The 14,605-nt window shown below is 31.8% G+C and overlaps 3 protein-coding genes across 6 annotated transcripts; 2 read left to right on the top strand and 1 right to left on the bottom strand.

Moving 5' to 3' along the window:
• Positions 1–1,183: 1,183 nt before the first annotated feature.
• On the top strand, positions 1,184–3,547 carry Rpn5 (regulatory particle non-ATPase 5). The gene is made up of 9 exons (XM_088201096.1): positions 1,184–1,275; positions 1,564–1,658; positions 1,725–1,841; positions 1,908–2,020; positions 2,090–2,468; positions 2,531–2,754; positions 2,827–2,983; positions 3,064–3,227; positions 3,296–3,547. The coding sequence occupies exons 2-9, from the start codon at positions 1,599–1,601 to the stop codon at positions 3,447–3,449; spliced, it is 1,368 nt and encodes a 455-aa protein (XP_088057222.1). The 5' UTR covers positions 1,184–1,275; positions 1,564–1,598; the 3' UTR covers positions 3,450–3,547.
• Positions 3,548–4,424: 877 nt separating this feature from the next.
• Positions 4,425–7,896, top strand: LOC148227153 (uncharacterized). Of its 3 annotated transcripts, none has more exons than XM_088201584.1 (10): positions 4,425–4,485; positions 5,311–5,409; positions 5,471–5,572; positions 6,288–6,395; positions 6,457–6,611; positions 6,683–6,841; positions 6,901–7,007; positions 7,075–7,186; positions 7,265–7,398; positions 7,466–7,896. In XM_088201584.1, the coding sequence occupies exons 1-10, from the start codon at positions 4,456–4,458 to the stop codon at positions 7,648–7,650; spliced, it is 1,191 nt and encodes a 396-aa protein (XP_088057710.1). In that variant the 5' UTR covers positions 4,425–4,455; the 3' UTR covers positions 7,651–7,896. The 3 variants fall into 3 exon arrangements, with proteins under 3 accessions (XP_088057710.1, XP_088057711.1, XP_088057708.1); XM_088201585.1 differs by lacking the exon at positions 4,425–4,485 and adding an exon at positions 4,557–4,613; XM_088201582.1 differs by lacking the exon at positions 4,425–4,485 and having other exon boundaries at positions 5,079–5,409.
• A 1,912-nt stretch (positions 7,897–9,808) lies between these two features.
• Positions 9,809–14,125, bottom strand: INPP5E (Inositol-3-phosphate synthase). 2 transcript variants are annotated; one of them, XM_088201581.1, is made up of 9 exons: positions 14,106–14,125; positions 13,487–13,783; positions 12,035–12,157; positions 11,602–11,730; positions 11,371–11,528; positions 11,028–11,303; positions 10,710–10,954; positions 10,387–10,649; positions 9,809–10,326 (listed from the first exon to the last, which is right to left on the bottom strand). In XM_088201581.1, exons 2-9 carry the CDS (start codon positions 13,771–13,773, stop codon positions 10,212–10,214), a joined length of 1,596 nt encoding a protein of 531 aa, XP_088057707.1. In that variant the 5' UTR covers positions 13,774–13,783; positions 14,106–14,125; the 3' UTR covers positions 9,809–10,211. The 2 variants fall into 2 exon arrangements, with proteins under 2 accessions (XP_088057707.1, XP_088057706.1); XM_088201580.1 differs by having other exon boundaries at positions 13,487–14,115.
• Positions 14,126–14,605: the final 480 nt, after the last annotated feature.

Genomic DNA, 14,605 nt, shown 5'->3' on the forward strand with positions numbered 1-14,605 from the left:
ATACTTAATCTAAATTGCCAGAAAAAAATATTACCTAAATATAATAAAGATTATATTGTAAGTAAAATTGTAAAATTACTTGTAGGTGTAGAAGATATTTTTTAATCATTAGAAATTCATGTTTGAACAACCCCCTACAAGTTATTTTTATTTGTATTTAATTAAAGCTGTTGCTGATATATACGTAAATATTAGAATTAATTATTTAACTAAAATTAGCAATAAAGAAGAAAGCAAGCGATATTTACTAAGTAATCTAATTCATTTTAAATAACGTTAATTATTCAAATTTGATTTGACTTCCATATTTACTAGAGATACCACGTAAAAACGCGCCATTGATTCTACCTCAACGGTGGTGTGGAAATGAATAACAAAACGTCTGTAATAATATAATTATAATTAATGAAAAAAGTAAATTAATAAAGAAAAATAAAAATTAAGAAATTACAAAACGTTTTAACATGTTTTATTTACTTAAAAATGTTAAAAAGCTTTATATATTTGATTTTTTAAATGGGAATATTTTCTCAAATGTAAATTAAAAGCTATTTTTTTAGATTTAGTGTTTATTTTCCCTCTATTAAATTTTTCCCACTATTATTTAAAATAGTTCATAAAAATTAGTAAGACTTAAAAGTACATGATAATCCAATGTTCGTAGCACTGTAAATCAGATTGTTTTACATACTTGAGTTTATGGTGATTTATTGAATCCTTATTGTAGTTTATTTGAAACTTGCCATGACAATAAATTCTTAAACCATTGAATATAGAAATATTAGGTGTTGTAATAAGTTTAAGAGGTTCATATATAAGAAACCCGATTCTTTTAAGCGACGAATAGATTATTTTTATATTATTTAAAGAAGTTAAAATATTCTATTTATGCTGTAAAAATACATGTTTGATTAAGAACATTGTAAAAGTGAGTGTATTTTTCTAACACTCTATTTTACAAATTAAAAAATATTTTTTGTTATTCGTGTTGTACGTTCGTGAACTCGCATATGAGCAACGTGCGCTACAATTATATTAAAGGTAAATTTTTAAATATTAAATTTAATAATTTTAGTGTAAAGTATTTGATTATCAATTTATCTTTTATTTTCACAAAACACAATTTTTAATTTTCAAAGTCATGGCCAATATGTCATCCGCGTTCTTCGAGTCTATGGTCGCCAAACAGTCGCTCGAGACCACGGTGATTCGGCTTAGTTTGCTGCTTTAGTGGTTATAGTTGAATTATTATTCAGCCGATTCTCGCTTCCTCAGGTATTTGATCGCATGCAATTATATCTTAATGTTCATTTTACGTCATCAGTTTGAATCAATGCTGCACATATTATTTCATAGCGCTATTTATGTCAAACAAAATTTGCTTGTCATGAGAGCGAATCGGCTTTTAACTTCCCAAATGTACATTTGAACCTAATTTTGCAGTTGATTTACAAGTATTTGTGTGTATGTACAAATCAATGATTATTTATGAATAAAGTTGACAAAAGTACATTCACAATTTAGAGGTTGATTTTGTGACTTGTCATATATTATATTTTACAGATTTTTAATCGTGTGAATCGTTCAAATCAACTAAAATGTCGAGCAAGAATGACTTGGGAGATTTGGACGGAAGTGGGAGGATAATAAAAATGGAGGTAAGATCTAAGAGCTATGAATATACCTTTATTTCAATGATATAATATATAAATAAATTATTTTAGGTCGATTATAGTACTTCTTGCGACGAAAAACTTCCGGTACTTAAAGACTTAGCCGCCAAGGGACGAGTCCATGATGCTTTGGATCAGTTATTGGCTCTCGAAAAGCAGACAAGAACGGTATTTAGCATTGTATGATACGTTTGATGTCAAAGTTTTTGCTTAATTCATTTTTGATACTTGAAGGGAGCTGATATGGTTTCTACGTCACGCGTGCTAGTTACGATCGTTCAAATTTGCTTTGAAAGCAAAGATTGGGTTTTGTTAAACGATCACATTGCCCTTCTAGCCAAACGCAGGTAATTATTTTATTTTTTGAGAATCGTCCTTAACGAATATGATAATTCATCAGTTTGATTCGCTCGTAGATCTCAATTGAAGCAAGCCGTGGTAAAGATGGTGCAAGAATGTTGCACTTACGTGGAAAAGATGCCCAGTAAAGAGACTCGGATTAAGCTAATAGAAACGTTACGGAGTGTCACACAGGGTAAAATCTATGTGGAGGTGGAAAGAGCGCGTTTGACTCATAAATTGGCAAAGATAAGGGAAGAGGAAGGCGATGTTAGCGAAGCCGCTAAGATCATACAGGAGTTGCAGGTGGAGACATACGGCTCGATGGAGAAGAGGGAAAAAGTGGAGTTGATCCTCGAACAAATGAGACTTTGTCTGGAGATCAAAGATTACATTCGCACTCAAATCATATCAAAGAAAATAAGTACTAAGTTCTTTGATGAAGAAAATACTGAGGTATGTCTTTTGAAATATGAAAAATCCACGTCAATAATAACGCATCTTAATCATATCTACAGGAGCTAAAAGAAAAATTCTACCGGTTGATGATCGCAGTCAATCAGCAAAGCTCGTCATATTTGGCCGTATGCAAACATTATCGCGCTCTAGGAACCTGTGGAGGAACAGACACAGTAATTGGAGCAGTACTATACCTTTTGCTTTCACCTTATGATAACGAACAGGCTGATCTCACCCATAGAATTATGGCCGATAAGCAGTTGGACCAATTACCCGCTTACAAGTAATATTTAAACTTCTCTTATCGATCAAACATTAGATACGAAGATAATAACGATTAATTTTATTCTTCCAGAGAACTATTAAAGATGTTTATCAATCCGGAATTGATCAACTGGAACTCTTTATGCTCCACATATATGGAAGTATTGAGAGCTACCCCAGTATTCAATCCTGCGAGCGAAGATGGAGAAAAGAGATGGAACGACTTGCGCAATAGAGTAGTTGAACATGTAATATTAATCATAATATTTTTACGATTTCATATTAATCATATATTATATATAATAATTATTTGTATTTTCTTTAATAGAATATTAGAATCATATCTATGTATTATACCCGAGTCACTTTAAGTCATTTGAGCAAATTGCTGGGACTCGGATTGCCCGAAGCTGAAGAGTTTCTGTGCAATTTGGTAGTAGCCGGAACTGTGAAAGCGAAAACTGATCGTCCAGCTGGTATTGTGCATTTCAGGTATGTACACTTAATTTTTAGTGCTAATTTTTTGTATACAATTGTAATAAAATACTGCTGATTTTCAGTCAAAATTCAGACGTCTCGAACTGTTTGAACGCTTGGTCCAACAATCTTTCTAATCTGATGGATCTTATCAATAAAACCACACATTTGATCAACAAAGAAGAGTGCATTCATAGAAGACATGTCGACGTTGAAGAAGAAAAAGTAGCAGAATGATTTTAATTGCTAAGTTTTTTTAAATGAAATTAATATTGTCAAAAATATTTGCTTTAGTTTTTAACATATGTTTATAATTAAAAGTGTCTTTATATACATAACTGCATTTTTATTTATATTTATAAGAAACTTGCATCAATCACTTTTTGTAGACTAGAACGTTGTAAAATTGAAACTGTATAATAATTTCAAATTAAATAATGATAAGATAACATTGAATAATCATTTAATTTGTATATTATTTTTATCAGTTGTTGATTACTGATTGAACAAATGTTGCTTTAACCATTTGAACTCGGTACATTTTTTTTTCGTAAATGATAAATCTGGACTAAAATATTTTTTCATTACAAAATAATACATGTGACGCTTTGAACTTTACTAGTACTTCGAATGAAAAGATGAAAAGTTTAATATGACCAGCTCAGTGTTTCTCAAACTACTTTTCACTACGGCGACGTGTGTACTGAAAAACTATCATAATTAGTCGATATAGACAGATGTTGATTGGCTGGGTTCTCTATTAGTAGACTTCGCTAGTTGAGATGGAGGAGGTAATTTTGCTCGGATTGAAACGATTTAAGAGTGGAATAAAATTCGTTGTTTTTTCTGCCTTTATAAAAGAATATTTTTTTGTAACAGTGAACAGGTGGAAATTTAGCAGCACTAATAAGGGAACATATCTCACCCCCTATCTGCACTTGCAAATATCATTATTTTGTGTAAAGGCACCGAACGGCTTTTGTTTTTGGTCCATGTGAGGATCCTAATCCCCCTGATTACCAATCGTCACGTTCATCAGCATAACAAATGTGCTCGTCGGCGAGTCATTAAGACTTGTAGCATTTTTGTTAATTGCACTTTTAACACATATTTGCGACAAGTCTTTTCTCAAGGTCAATGCATATTTGCGACTTATTTTCTTCTACCTATTCAGTTGGGTGGGTTGGTGTTATACACAACAGCAATTTTTATTTCTTGCGTTGTAGGTTTGTTTGAACAATTAATGTGTTTTTGCATCAAAAATTGCTCGGGGGTGAGTTAATATCATCTGTTTAGGATTCAGATGATTCTGCAATCGATGATATAAAATTGCTATCTGGCAACACTCGATATAATTACAAGCAAACCTCTGTCATTAATCCAATGATTCGATAAAATATCGCAAGCATCCATTAATTTTTAACCATAAATTAATACTCACTTTTCACATCTCTGCTCTGCTTCAAACTGTATTTATATAACTTGACTGTTTTATGAGCATTTCATTAATTTATCATTTTTACAAGTCAATTATGTACTTAATAGCTTAATGATAATTTGTCAGTTAACATTTAGTCCACGTCTAATTATTGTTGTGAAATCCATAAAATAACTCTTTTTAAATTCCATCTGTTATATTTTCTGAGCAATTCAGTCACTAAGCACGATAAGCATTTGATTACGCAAAGCGAAAAATTTAAATATATTATTAGACAATTTTCTCAATAAAAATTTGAAGCTAATTTGGTTGTGTAGAGAATTTTTTTTGTAAAATCAAACTGCAAACTGACCTATAGTGTTTATTGAGCCTCATGCTTTAACATTAACTATGTCATCATTAAATATCAAGCCAAAAATATTAATTTATTAAATTATAATTTTATTTTAAAATCCTACGAGTCCAAAGGGTTAACATTTTGCTTAATAATCAGCTGATATGGCAGGTGTTTCATTATAATTTTGTCAATCAGTAGCAATCTGTATCTATTCTTGAACTGGCAGCAACGTTTCAATAATCATGTTTCCATTCTCATTCTCTTGTGTAGTAATTTATTTTACAAGTGTGTTAATTCTCACTTTGACCATCCGATTTGCGCAGGGCCGTGATAGAGGTAGGATTTTCGGTTGTTATCGTCAAGAAGGCAAATATGCATGGTTTAAATTTTGGTACATGTACATCATCCTGTGCCTTAGAAAAGTAAGTGAAAATTTAAGGTATAATATTGTTAAAAAAATAACGAAAATTAATTTTCACACAGATCAAGTTCAGAAGTGAAAAGATAATAAAATCTGGAAGTATAAGCTACACTGCAAAAGAACGGGATTTTGATGGACCACAACAGCTTAAACCTTTTCCGGGAGTAATTGCTTTTTTTTAACAGTCCGTAAAGTTCGACTTCTACCACTAACTCGTCATAAACTAATTTAATTTTTCTTCATTATATTCGTTACATTAAATTCATAATCCAATTCAAATGAGTATATGTATTTTTTTTGCAAAAATACGTTAATTATCTTCCTTGTGATCTATTTATTGTCTTGAAAAGACAACAAGAGTTGAGAATTGAGACTTCTTGTAGTTAAAAAACATTGCTAGGGATCAATGGGATTTTGGAAACAAACACATTATCGCTTTTAAATGTCAATCAGAATCGTTGTTTCAATAACATATTTTTCAATAATGAACAACCAACCGCATTATGTTGCACAATTTTGACACATCTAGCAGCATAATAGTACTACTAACCTTGTGGGTTAGTTTGTGCTGTCATAATGCATTTGCATTAAAGTAATTCAATAACTCAACCGGATAACTATTAGCTTATTTTTCGTCCATTATCTTGAGAATTAAGGGCAATTAATCTGTTTCGTCTAATTACTTTTTATATGAGAAATTTAATAGATAATTATTTAAATGAAAATGATGTTTTTAGAATATCTACATATTCAACAGACGTATTTAACAGAATAAAGTATACAATAACCTCTGGTCACACAATAATTTTTTCCTATATTGGAATTAAAAACTATCTATCCTAATTTTTATATTAATCAATTAATATAATACTTTGTTAGGCAATTGACGCAGTATACTTCAACGGAGGATCTGAAGATGGAAAGGCATTTGCCTGTGGATTGGCTAGACGTCCTAAAAAAGTCACAAATTCATTCTTCATGTTTTGGGTAATAGACAATTCTCAATTTTTCAAACACGACTTTATATAAATATTGTATAATTCCAAAGCTAAGTTCTGAAGAATTGTTGATAAAATCGCCATTACCGACCACGACTGTGATGCAAAATGATGAAGAAGTTGATCATTTCCATGCAGGAGGAATGAAAATCGACGTAGTCGAGCCTATGAAAAAGTGGAAACTGAAGTTCAAAGGACAGATGGCGTACTTATTCATTATATAATTTTAATTAATTTAACATATATTGTAATACATGTGCTTATGTACTGTTTCAGGTATGCAAATAATCCAAGTAAGATGGTAGACGTCGATTTTGACGCTACTTGGGATGCTTCATTCAATGCTTTCAATGTCGAAAATATGTCGTCAATCAGCAGAGCGAGAGATTTATCAAGAGAGGAATGGAGCAGAGATTACTTTGAGAAATTACGAAAGTATGTTATTTCAATTGCTACGATGAACTTCAACTTTTTAACATATACTTAATTTTCAGCTATGATACAATTCACTTTGAGCAATTTGGAAAGCTTTCCGGCACGATAACAGTCGACGGTGTCATTCACAGCTTTAAAATAGGCAGCGTTAGAGATCATTCAAACAGTAATAATAATTTATATACATATATCTACATGCATTCAACAAATGAGAATTTTTTTATCTGAAACAGGTTGGTTAAGGATGTGGGAACATTATCGCAGATACGTCTTGCACTTCATCACTCTTGAAAACGGTGATTGCATAAGCTTCGGACACATTAACATGCCTCTATATTTTTCAGAGTATAAATATAATAAAATATTTTCTGTTGATTATAATTTTATCTTTACATACTACTTGTGTTCTTAACATATTTTTAGATTAACTATCGGTTTTATCTGTAAGCATGACACAAAAAAGATACATCCGATTGATTGGAGTGACTTCAAATTGTATCAACACGCAGAAAGCAAGACAAAAATGCCAACGGATTACGCATTCTCGTTTAAAGCTGGTTTGTAATAAATATTCATTAAAATTTAATCAATTACATTGTTATGAATACATTAACTTTGTCCTAGGGGGCGAATTTTACACGACGCGAGTACTAGTTAAAGATTCATACGGTTTGACAATATCGGATAGAAACGAAGCTAGCGTTTATGAAAGAAGTGCAGAGTTTATAGTGAATGGTATCAAAGGTTGGGGTATCACAGAATGGGAATACATTAACTCCAATAAAACTCAGAGCAACATACCGTCTTAGTTTTAAAAATATAATTCAGGGCACATACAAGTACGATTTTTATAACATTGACATATTTTTTAAACATATACGAAACAAGTATTGATTGTTTTGAATCTTTGTTATTAATACATACAATTATGAACTATATTATAAAGACGATTTAATCATAGTCAAGTATTGTCAATGTAAAACGTATTAAAATTTCACATCTTATGTAGAAGAGTTATTAATGTTACAATAAGTTAATAAATAATATAACAAACATTTTATAATACTATAATCCATCACATGCTTCCAAATTTTCACAATCCCTACAATGACTAGTAATACAGGTTTTATCAAAAAATATGAGATCATAGAATTTATATATATTACACAAACATGAAGTGCAAATGTGTATATAATTAATCTACGTTAAAAATAGATACCTTAAATTTGTACCTATAATATAACACTCATTACAATTTTGAGTGTAAATAAATAATTACAAACAGATCTAAAAAGACATAATACTAATTTATAAATGCTACATAAGCAACATTGGTTTTAACAAATTAGGTGGGCCATTATATAAGATGGGATAAAATTTGAAATAGCCCACTTACGAATAGAAAATTTTACACAATGACTCAATGGAATATTCACAATAATATAATCATTCTTACGAAACATAACTTAATAATTTAAAAAAATGTGACTAGAATCAAACAAAACACTTTGTGCTCTCAATACAAATAAGACATATTTTATATATATATATATATATATATAATAGCAGCTTTTTTCTTAGATTGATATGTGGTTACAACCATGAAGCACATCTCAAATTATAACTATCACAGATTTATACCACCACTAAACCATAGATTAACAAATGCGCCTTTCATAATATAACAACATGTACATATGTACATACAAGATTTAAAAGTCACTTTTATAAAGCGAAAGCTTAAAGGAAATAGTCTACAAGGCACTAAGAAAATTATAGATCAATATATGGACAGTTTGTGAATATTGCACCAGACATGGACAGACGAACCGTGCGGTTCAGAAAATTCACATCAATTTTTAATCGACATATGGCTAAAAATACTGCTAGTAATACTATACTGTTACACATTTTTGTATGTGTTTTTTAAATAATTGATCAAATATATTTTTTATATTAAATATCATAGCTTTTAACTTATTATGTAGCTGTATATTTATTATATAAATAAATGTTTAAAATGACTAGATAAACTCAATAATTTTCTTTGAGTGCCATTACCATATTCAAGCATTGGCAATTATCCACAGAATTCTTTGAAAAGTTTTCTATATTATATTCTACAATGAGCAAGCCTTGTGCTTATTACGATGTTTCTAAACCAGAATTGGTTTTTATTTCGATTCAGCACTTGCTTTCAAACTGTTTTCTTTCATTGCCAGCTGAAGGATTGTGGAACCAAAATACAATTTTTTTAAATATTATTTTTTCTTACATGTTTGGTCCACGAAATCCTCTGTTTAATCTATAACAACACGCGCCACAAATTAAATATCTTCGGCTGCGTCATCTGAGCATCGAATGTTATTTATAATTTCTCGATGATCGAGCCTAGTGCTTCATTGAAAAAACCTCAACCAAAAAGTAGAAATTAAAACGCATCAGTGACAAGACACATCCTTGTCTTACACCTCAGTGGATTCCGATAATACAATAAAAACAATTCAATTACAATTATGTTCGGGTAGTTCAAATAAAATTCAAAATACCATTCTATTTCTTAGTTTGAAGAGTGGCTGACAGAAGCAGGCAGCGGAGAAGCGCCGTCATTTGTTTTTAAAGTAATAAAGGGGAAGAACCCATTGAAATTAATCAATGAATGAAAGTTCATTATGGTGATGCATGTCTGTCACTCTAGCAATTGTATGAATGGACTGTAAAATTTTGAAATAGCGTGAGTTCTGTAGCAGGCTTCTCGACCAAGTCATGCAAACTATGCTGACACTTTTTGAACAAAGAATATTCTTGGAGAAGGAATACTGTTTTTGAACTTTTTTGCAATATTGAATGAGCACAGGTCAAACATACAGCTGCAGCAGGTAATACACGAGTGACTGTGCACTCAGTCAAAAAAGTGCTGTAAAATTTTATTCAACACCAAGGAGACTATATAGAAAATTTTTGTCCTTTTGTTTATTTTTCAGTAAATAATAAGGTTTTAATTTGACTCGCCCTAGTAAAAACCGCTGGGCATTTTTTCATATTATTTATGCACTAATACTTAGCAAGGAATAATAAATTAATGTAAATTACATTTTTATCAGTGATTGAAATTGTATAGAAAACTAGATTTTTGTTATACTCAAAAGGATTTAAATTAAATTTGACATGTAGACAAACTTAGTTTTATAATAAATAATTGATTTGATAGAAAAATCTATTTTTTAAAAAAGTTTATGCTAAAGCTTCTTCTTTAAAATGTCTTATTGTACTTTTTTCATCTCAATTAATTAAAGATCTTTGTATAAGAAATGCACTTCTATATAATAGAGGGCAATTATATGGTTGAAATATTTATCAAAAAATAAATTTACTGAATACTGCACACAGCCGACGTACCCGGCGGATGATCCAACAACGCAGCTCTTCGTTTAATACCTTCCAAATAAACTTCTCTGTTGAACAATCCAGCTGCTAGAGGAATTCTATATAAGATACAAAGCATTAAAAATTGTTTCATTGTAACATAAATAAAAAATACTAACATATCAGTCCCGGGTCTCAACGAAGCGGTGAATAAAGCCCAAACCGGCTTATGATCACTGGAACATATCGTCGGTACTGAATCGTATGCCAGACAACGTACTGTAGAAACCGGTTCGGATGACGCTAAGCTACTACTTCTTCTCAAACTTGACATTGCTCCTGAAGCCGAATTTACATTTCTAGTTTTATACAAAATACGATCCGTGTAAGCGGGAACTCGTTGTTTGCTTGAAGTATCGAAAGTTTGAGTACCAGGATCATACTAAAATAAAATGTCATTAACAATAATTTGGTATAAATACCGATATATAAGCTGAATTACTTTATAAGTCGGCGGAAAACAGATGGGAGCTTCTTGAAATCCTTTTAAAGTCGTCTCCGCCGACATCACAGCAGATAGCTGATCAGCTTGCAGGATCGTGGAAGAAATCTTTGATATTTTACTGTCGTTAGACGATCGATCGTTGAGGGAATCGGCGAGCCCGCGCATGATCACCTCGCGTTCTTCCGTCAATCGAAAGTTTAAATCTCCGCACCACATAACAACATCAAAATTACAAGTAACATCTGTAATTAAAAATAATAATAATTACAACTATACTATAATATATGATTAATATTGCTCGAATCTAGTAATTACCTTTATTTTTTTTATGCTTCAAAGGTAGCGTTTTAGGCAAGTCTAAAGCTCTAATAATCTTCTTTATATCAGACACTCTCTCTTTAACCTTTTCTTGATGCGCCGTCAAATGAGCAGTGACAAAAAGAAAAGACGTGCCGAACATAGCAAAAGCAATCGCCACTGCGCCCTTCGTTCTAAAAGCGGTACCAGGTCTGACCGATATATTAGAATCTTCAGGTAAAGAACAAAACCATATGAGATCTCGCCGAAGAAATATACAAAGATGTAGAGTTCCTGTAATATACACATTAATTAATTAAAAATGAATTTACATAAAATATATTCATTACATTTGACTTACCTAATGAAGTCGAATGAAATAAAATATGAGACGGTCCTAAAGCTTCTTGAATGCAAATTTCCCACTCTGTCTTTTCAGGCATTGCTTCTTGTATTCCGATGGCTAAAATATCAGGTACATTTTTGATGCCGTTTGGAAATAAGAAATCATTTAATTCACTGTAAATTAAAAATATTGTTAACCGTTAAAATGATAATCGATACAATAGTATATATTTACTGTTTCACTTACCTAGGTGGAGTTTGCCCGTTCATATTCCAAGTTCCGACAAAAATTTCAACTTCTCTGTTAGGAAAAACCCTTTCTAATTCGGCTGCACCAAGGAGAGAGTTTGAAGCAAGGCGTCCGTGAAGAAAATTTCTATAGGAAATATCAATATTTAAATAAGTGAAATATATTTAATATATATTAAATGAAAGCTGCTGCAAGAATATATTAACTTATATCAACGCTAATTTCGAGATATTTTTCAACATATCTACGATTCGCTAACAAATTTAAGTATCCTTTTTTCTGCGATAAAAGCAATTTTATCTCGAGCCTTCGATATCTACAGTAAAGAGATATTAATGGTTGCAATTTGTCATAATTTACTAAATTCCACCAACCATACAGGTAAATAATCATATTCTTGCAACACCATCTGAAAATATTTAAAAAATACCTTTCACGAGCTTTCTGTGTAGGTATCAGTCTTAGTACTTTGGCAGCCAAGAGAGTATTTCTAGCGAGACTATCGGTGCTTCCGGATCGTGGAGTATTAGATTTGTATTCTTTTGCAATGTTACTGAAATAAAATTCATTAGTCAATAATTTAATTTTTTTCAAAAACAAGAATTTAAATTCGTACAGAACCACAATATATTTTTGTTAATTTATAAAAATATTAAATTAACATTTTGGGTAATTATGAAGTTATTAAATATTGTAGAGCTTTTTGGGTATTTTGTGTTGCTCATACGTAAATAGTTTTGTATTGAATCAAAACAACCCTGGACACATAGATCAGGACAGTATAAAACCCTAATAATTGTTTGAACCATTACATTACAATACGTACCATAATAGTTAATTATTTAGATAGCTTTGCATTAAAAACTGAATATCAGATTTGTGTGGCAAATTTAATGAATCTGATTCACAGTTACAAAACGAGCTGAATTTGATCAAAACAAAGGGAGTTATTTCTTGGTTTGTGACGAAGCGTCTAGTATTCGAAACTTTCTTCAGTGGAAAAATGACAATATTTGGAGGCACTCTATATCAATTTCAAGATATCCTTTTAATGATGATTCCCAATTAGGTTTTAGACCTATTCTTAAATGTTTAAGATGTATAATTACAATAAGTAATATAGAATAGTTTAAATTGAAATTGGGTACCAAGAGTTCTGGTTACTAAATTAAATAACCACATTACCACAAAGACACTAATTTTTTTTGATTGAATTTCTATCATCATAAATATTTTGCTATTCAGTTCGATGAGACTAGTCGTCAGTTGAAATTCCCGGCTGATGGTATTTGTTCACTACAAAGATTTTCATGCAATTGAAGAGTTGCAATCTTGTAAAATTGATGTCTAAAGTAAAGTTAATGAATTCTTTAATAACGTTAATTTCAAGTGGAAAGACTGCATAGCTGTTGGGTCTTGTTAGTGGATTTTCGGCTATGGCGAGAGAACAATCCAAAAATTGAGATTAATGAACAAGGATTTTCCACTCTGACGAACATAAAAACAAAACAAAGAAATCGACAAAAACCTAATTTCTTCAAAACCTGAAGTAAAATTTTTTTCTCGAATTTCATGTTTCATAATGAAGATGTTAATTAATTGTATTGCATTTATAATTGTATTCTCTGTATAAATAGATTTAATAAGCCTTCGAATTTAAATAATAATATGATTGTCAACCTTTAAAATCAACGGGGTAACATCGGTGTAAATAAATATATTTTTGGGTAATGGGTAAAAAAGTTAGCCTATCCCTGGCATAGGCCAGAGAAAGTTTATACAAAGACCTCAGATTCTCCTTCTCAACTAAATAACATTTTCAAATACACTATTGATTAATTAAATTAACGTTACAGTAACACAAAAACAGGTTTGTAATTACCTATCGCTATTCTGAAGTGAAATGTTTTCGACGCTCTCAAGCGAAGATTTATCAACCGATCGTCGCATCGCCGACATGCTGGAAGACATCATCCGACCGTTCGATTTAAGCTTTCCGTTGCCGTTCATGTATTTGATATCGACTTCGTTATCGCTGTGCGACTGTTCACAGTCGAGGTCACTCCGCATTTTCGCCATCGAGTGCTGCCCTTTCAAAGCGGTGACGTATTTGTTCAAAGGTGATCTTCGACTTCTTTCCGCGTCCATTGCGCTATTGCCTTCGATCATGCTGGTGGGTCTGATGGAAGTTTTGTTAATGTTATTGGACGCTTTGCGGAGCGAGGGTTTGCCGCCGGCGGGAGTGCGCACGGAAGGGCCGGGGCCGGGACTGGCTTCGGAGTCTGAGAGACAGACGGAGGAGCTCGGGGCCGAAAATAGATGATCGGGGGGGACGCGGCCCCCGCGAGCGTCCGAAGCGTCCAGCGAGCAAGCGACCCGAGGGGACTTGCGGGCGAGTAGTCTCCGTCGCAGAGACACCCTCGAGCCGCCGTCGCCTGTCTCCATTTCAGTGTGCAACTCCCCCCGGCGACGACATAACCTCCAACCCACAACACTGCTACCTTGACAACTGACGCAATGCTGCCACAATCAAAAATATCAATTGGAATAGAAATACGAAAATGTAAATATTAAAAAAACGTCCACTGATTCTAAAAAATGCTGAAATGACGTCCCTCTAAACCAGAAATTCTCGGGTTATCCCTCAAAGAATTTCTAAGAGAAAGAGTCTCAAATTTATCCTGAAAATATTTTTTTAAATAAATCATTTCAGTAAAATTATATTAGAATACATTTTCATCGGAAAAAAATATTTTCACGAGTGAAAATTTAATTTATCTGGCAGATGCTAGTAAATGATATGAATTCAACTTTTCTATATTTATACTTACATAATTGTCATTATTTAATTACATGTGATGTATAAATATTGCAGTGAATGTGTATTTTTCAGTGAAGCTATATTTTCAGTAATCAAGTCCAAATACATTTTCACCAGTTCACTATTTCTACTAGAGAAAATATAATTTAACTGATAGGCGCTAAAATGTTGCTCTAAAAT

The sequence above is a fragment of the Plectrocnemia conspersa genome, unplaced genomic scaffold, assembly GCF_051122295.1.
Source record: "Plectrocnemia conspersa isolate PC_06_02 unplaced genomic scaffold, ASM5112229v1 ptg000013l, whole genome shotgun sequence".
Taxonomy (NCBI): Eukaryota; Metazoa; Arthropoda; class Insecta; order Trichoptera; family Polycentropodidae; genus Plectrocnemia; species Plectrocnemia conspersa.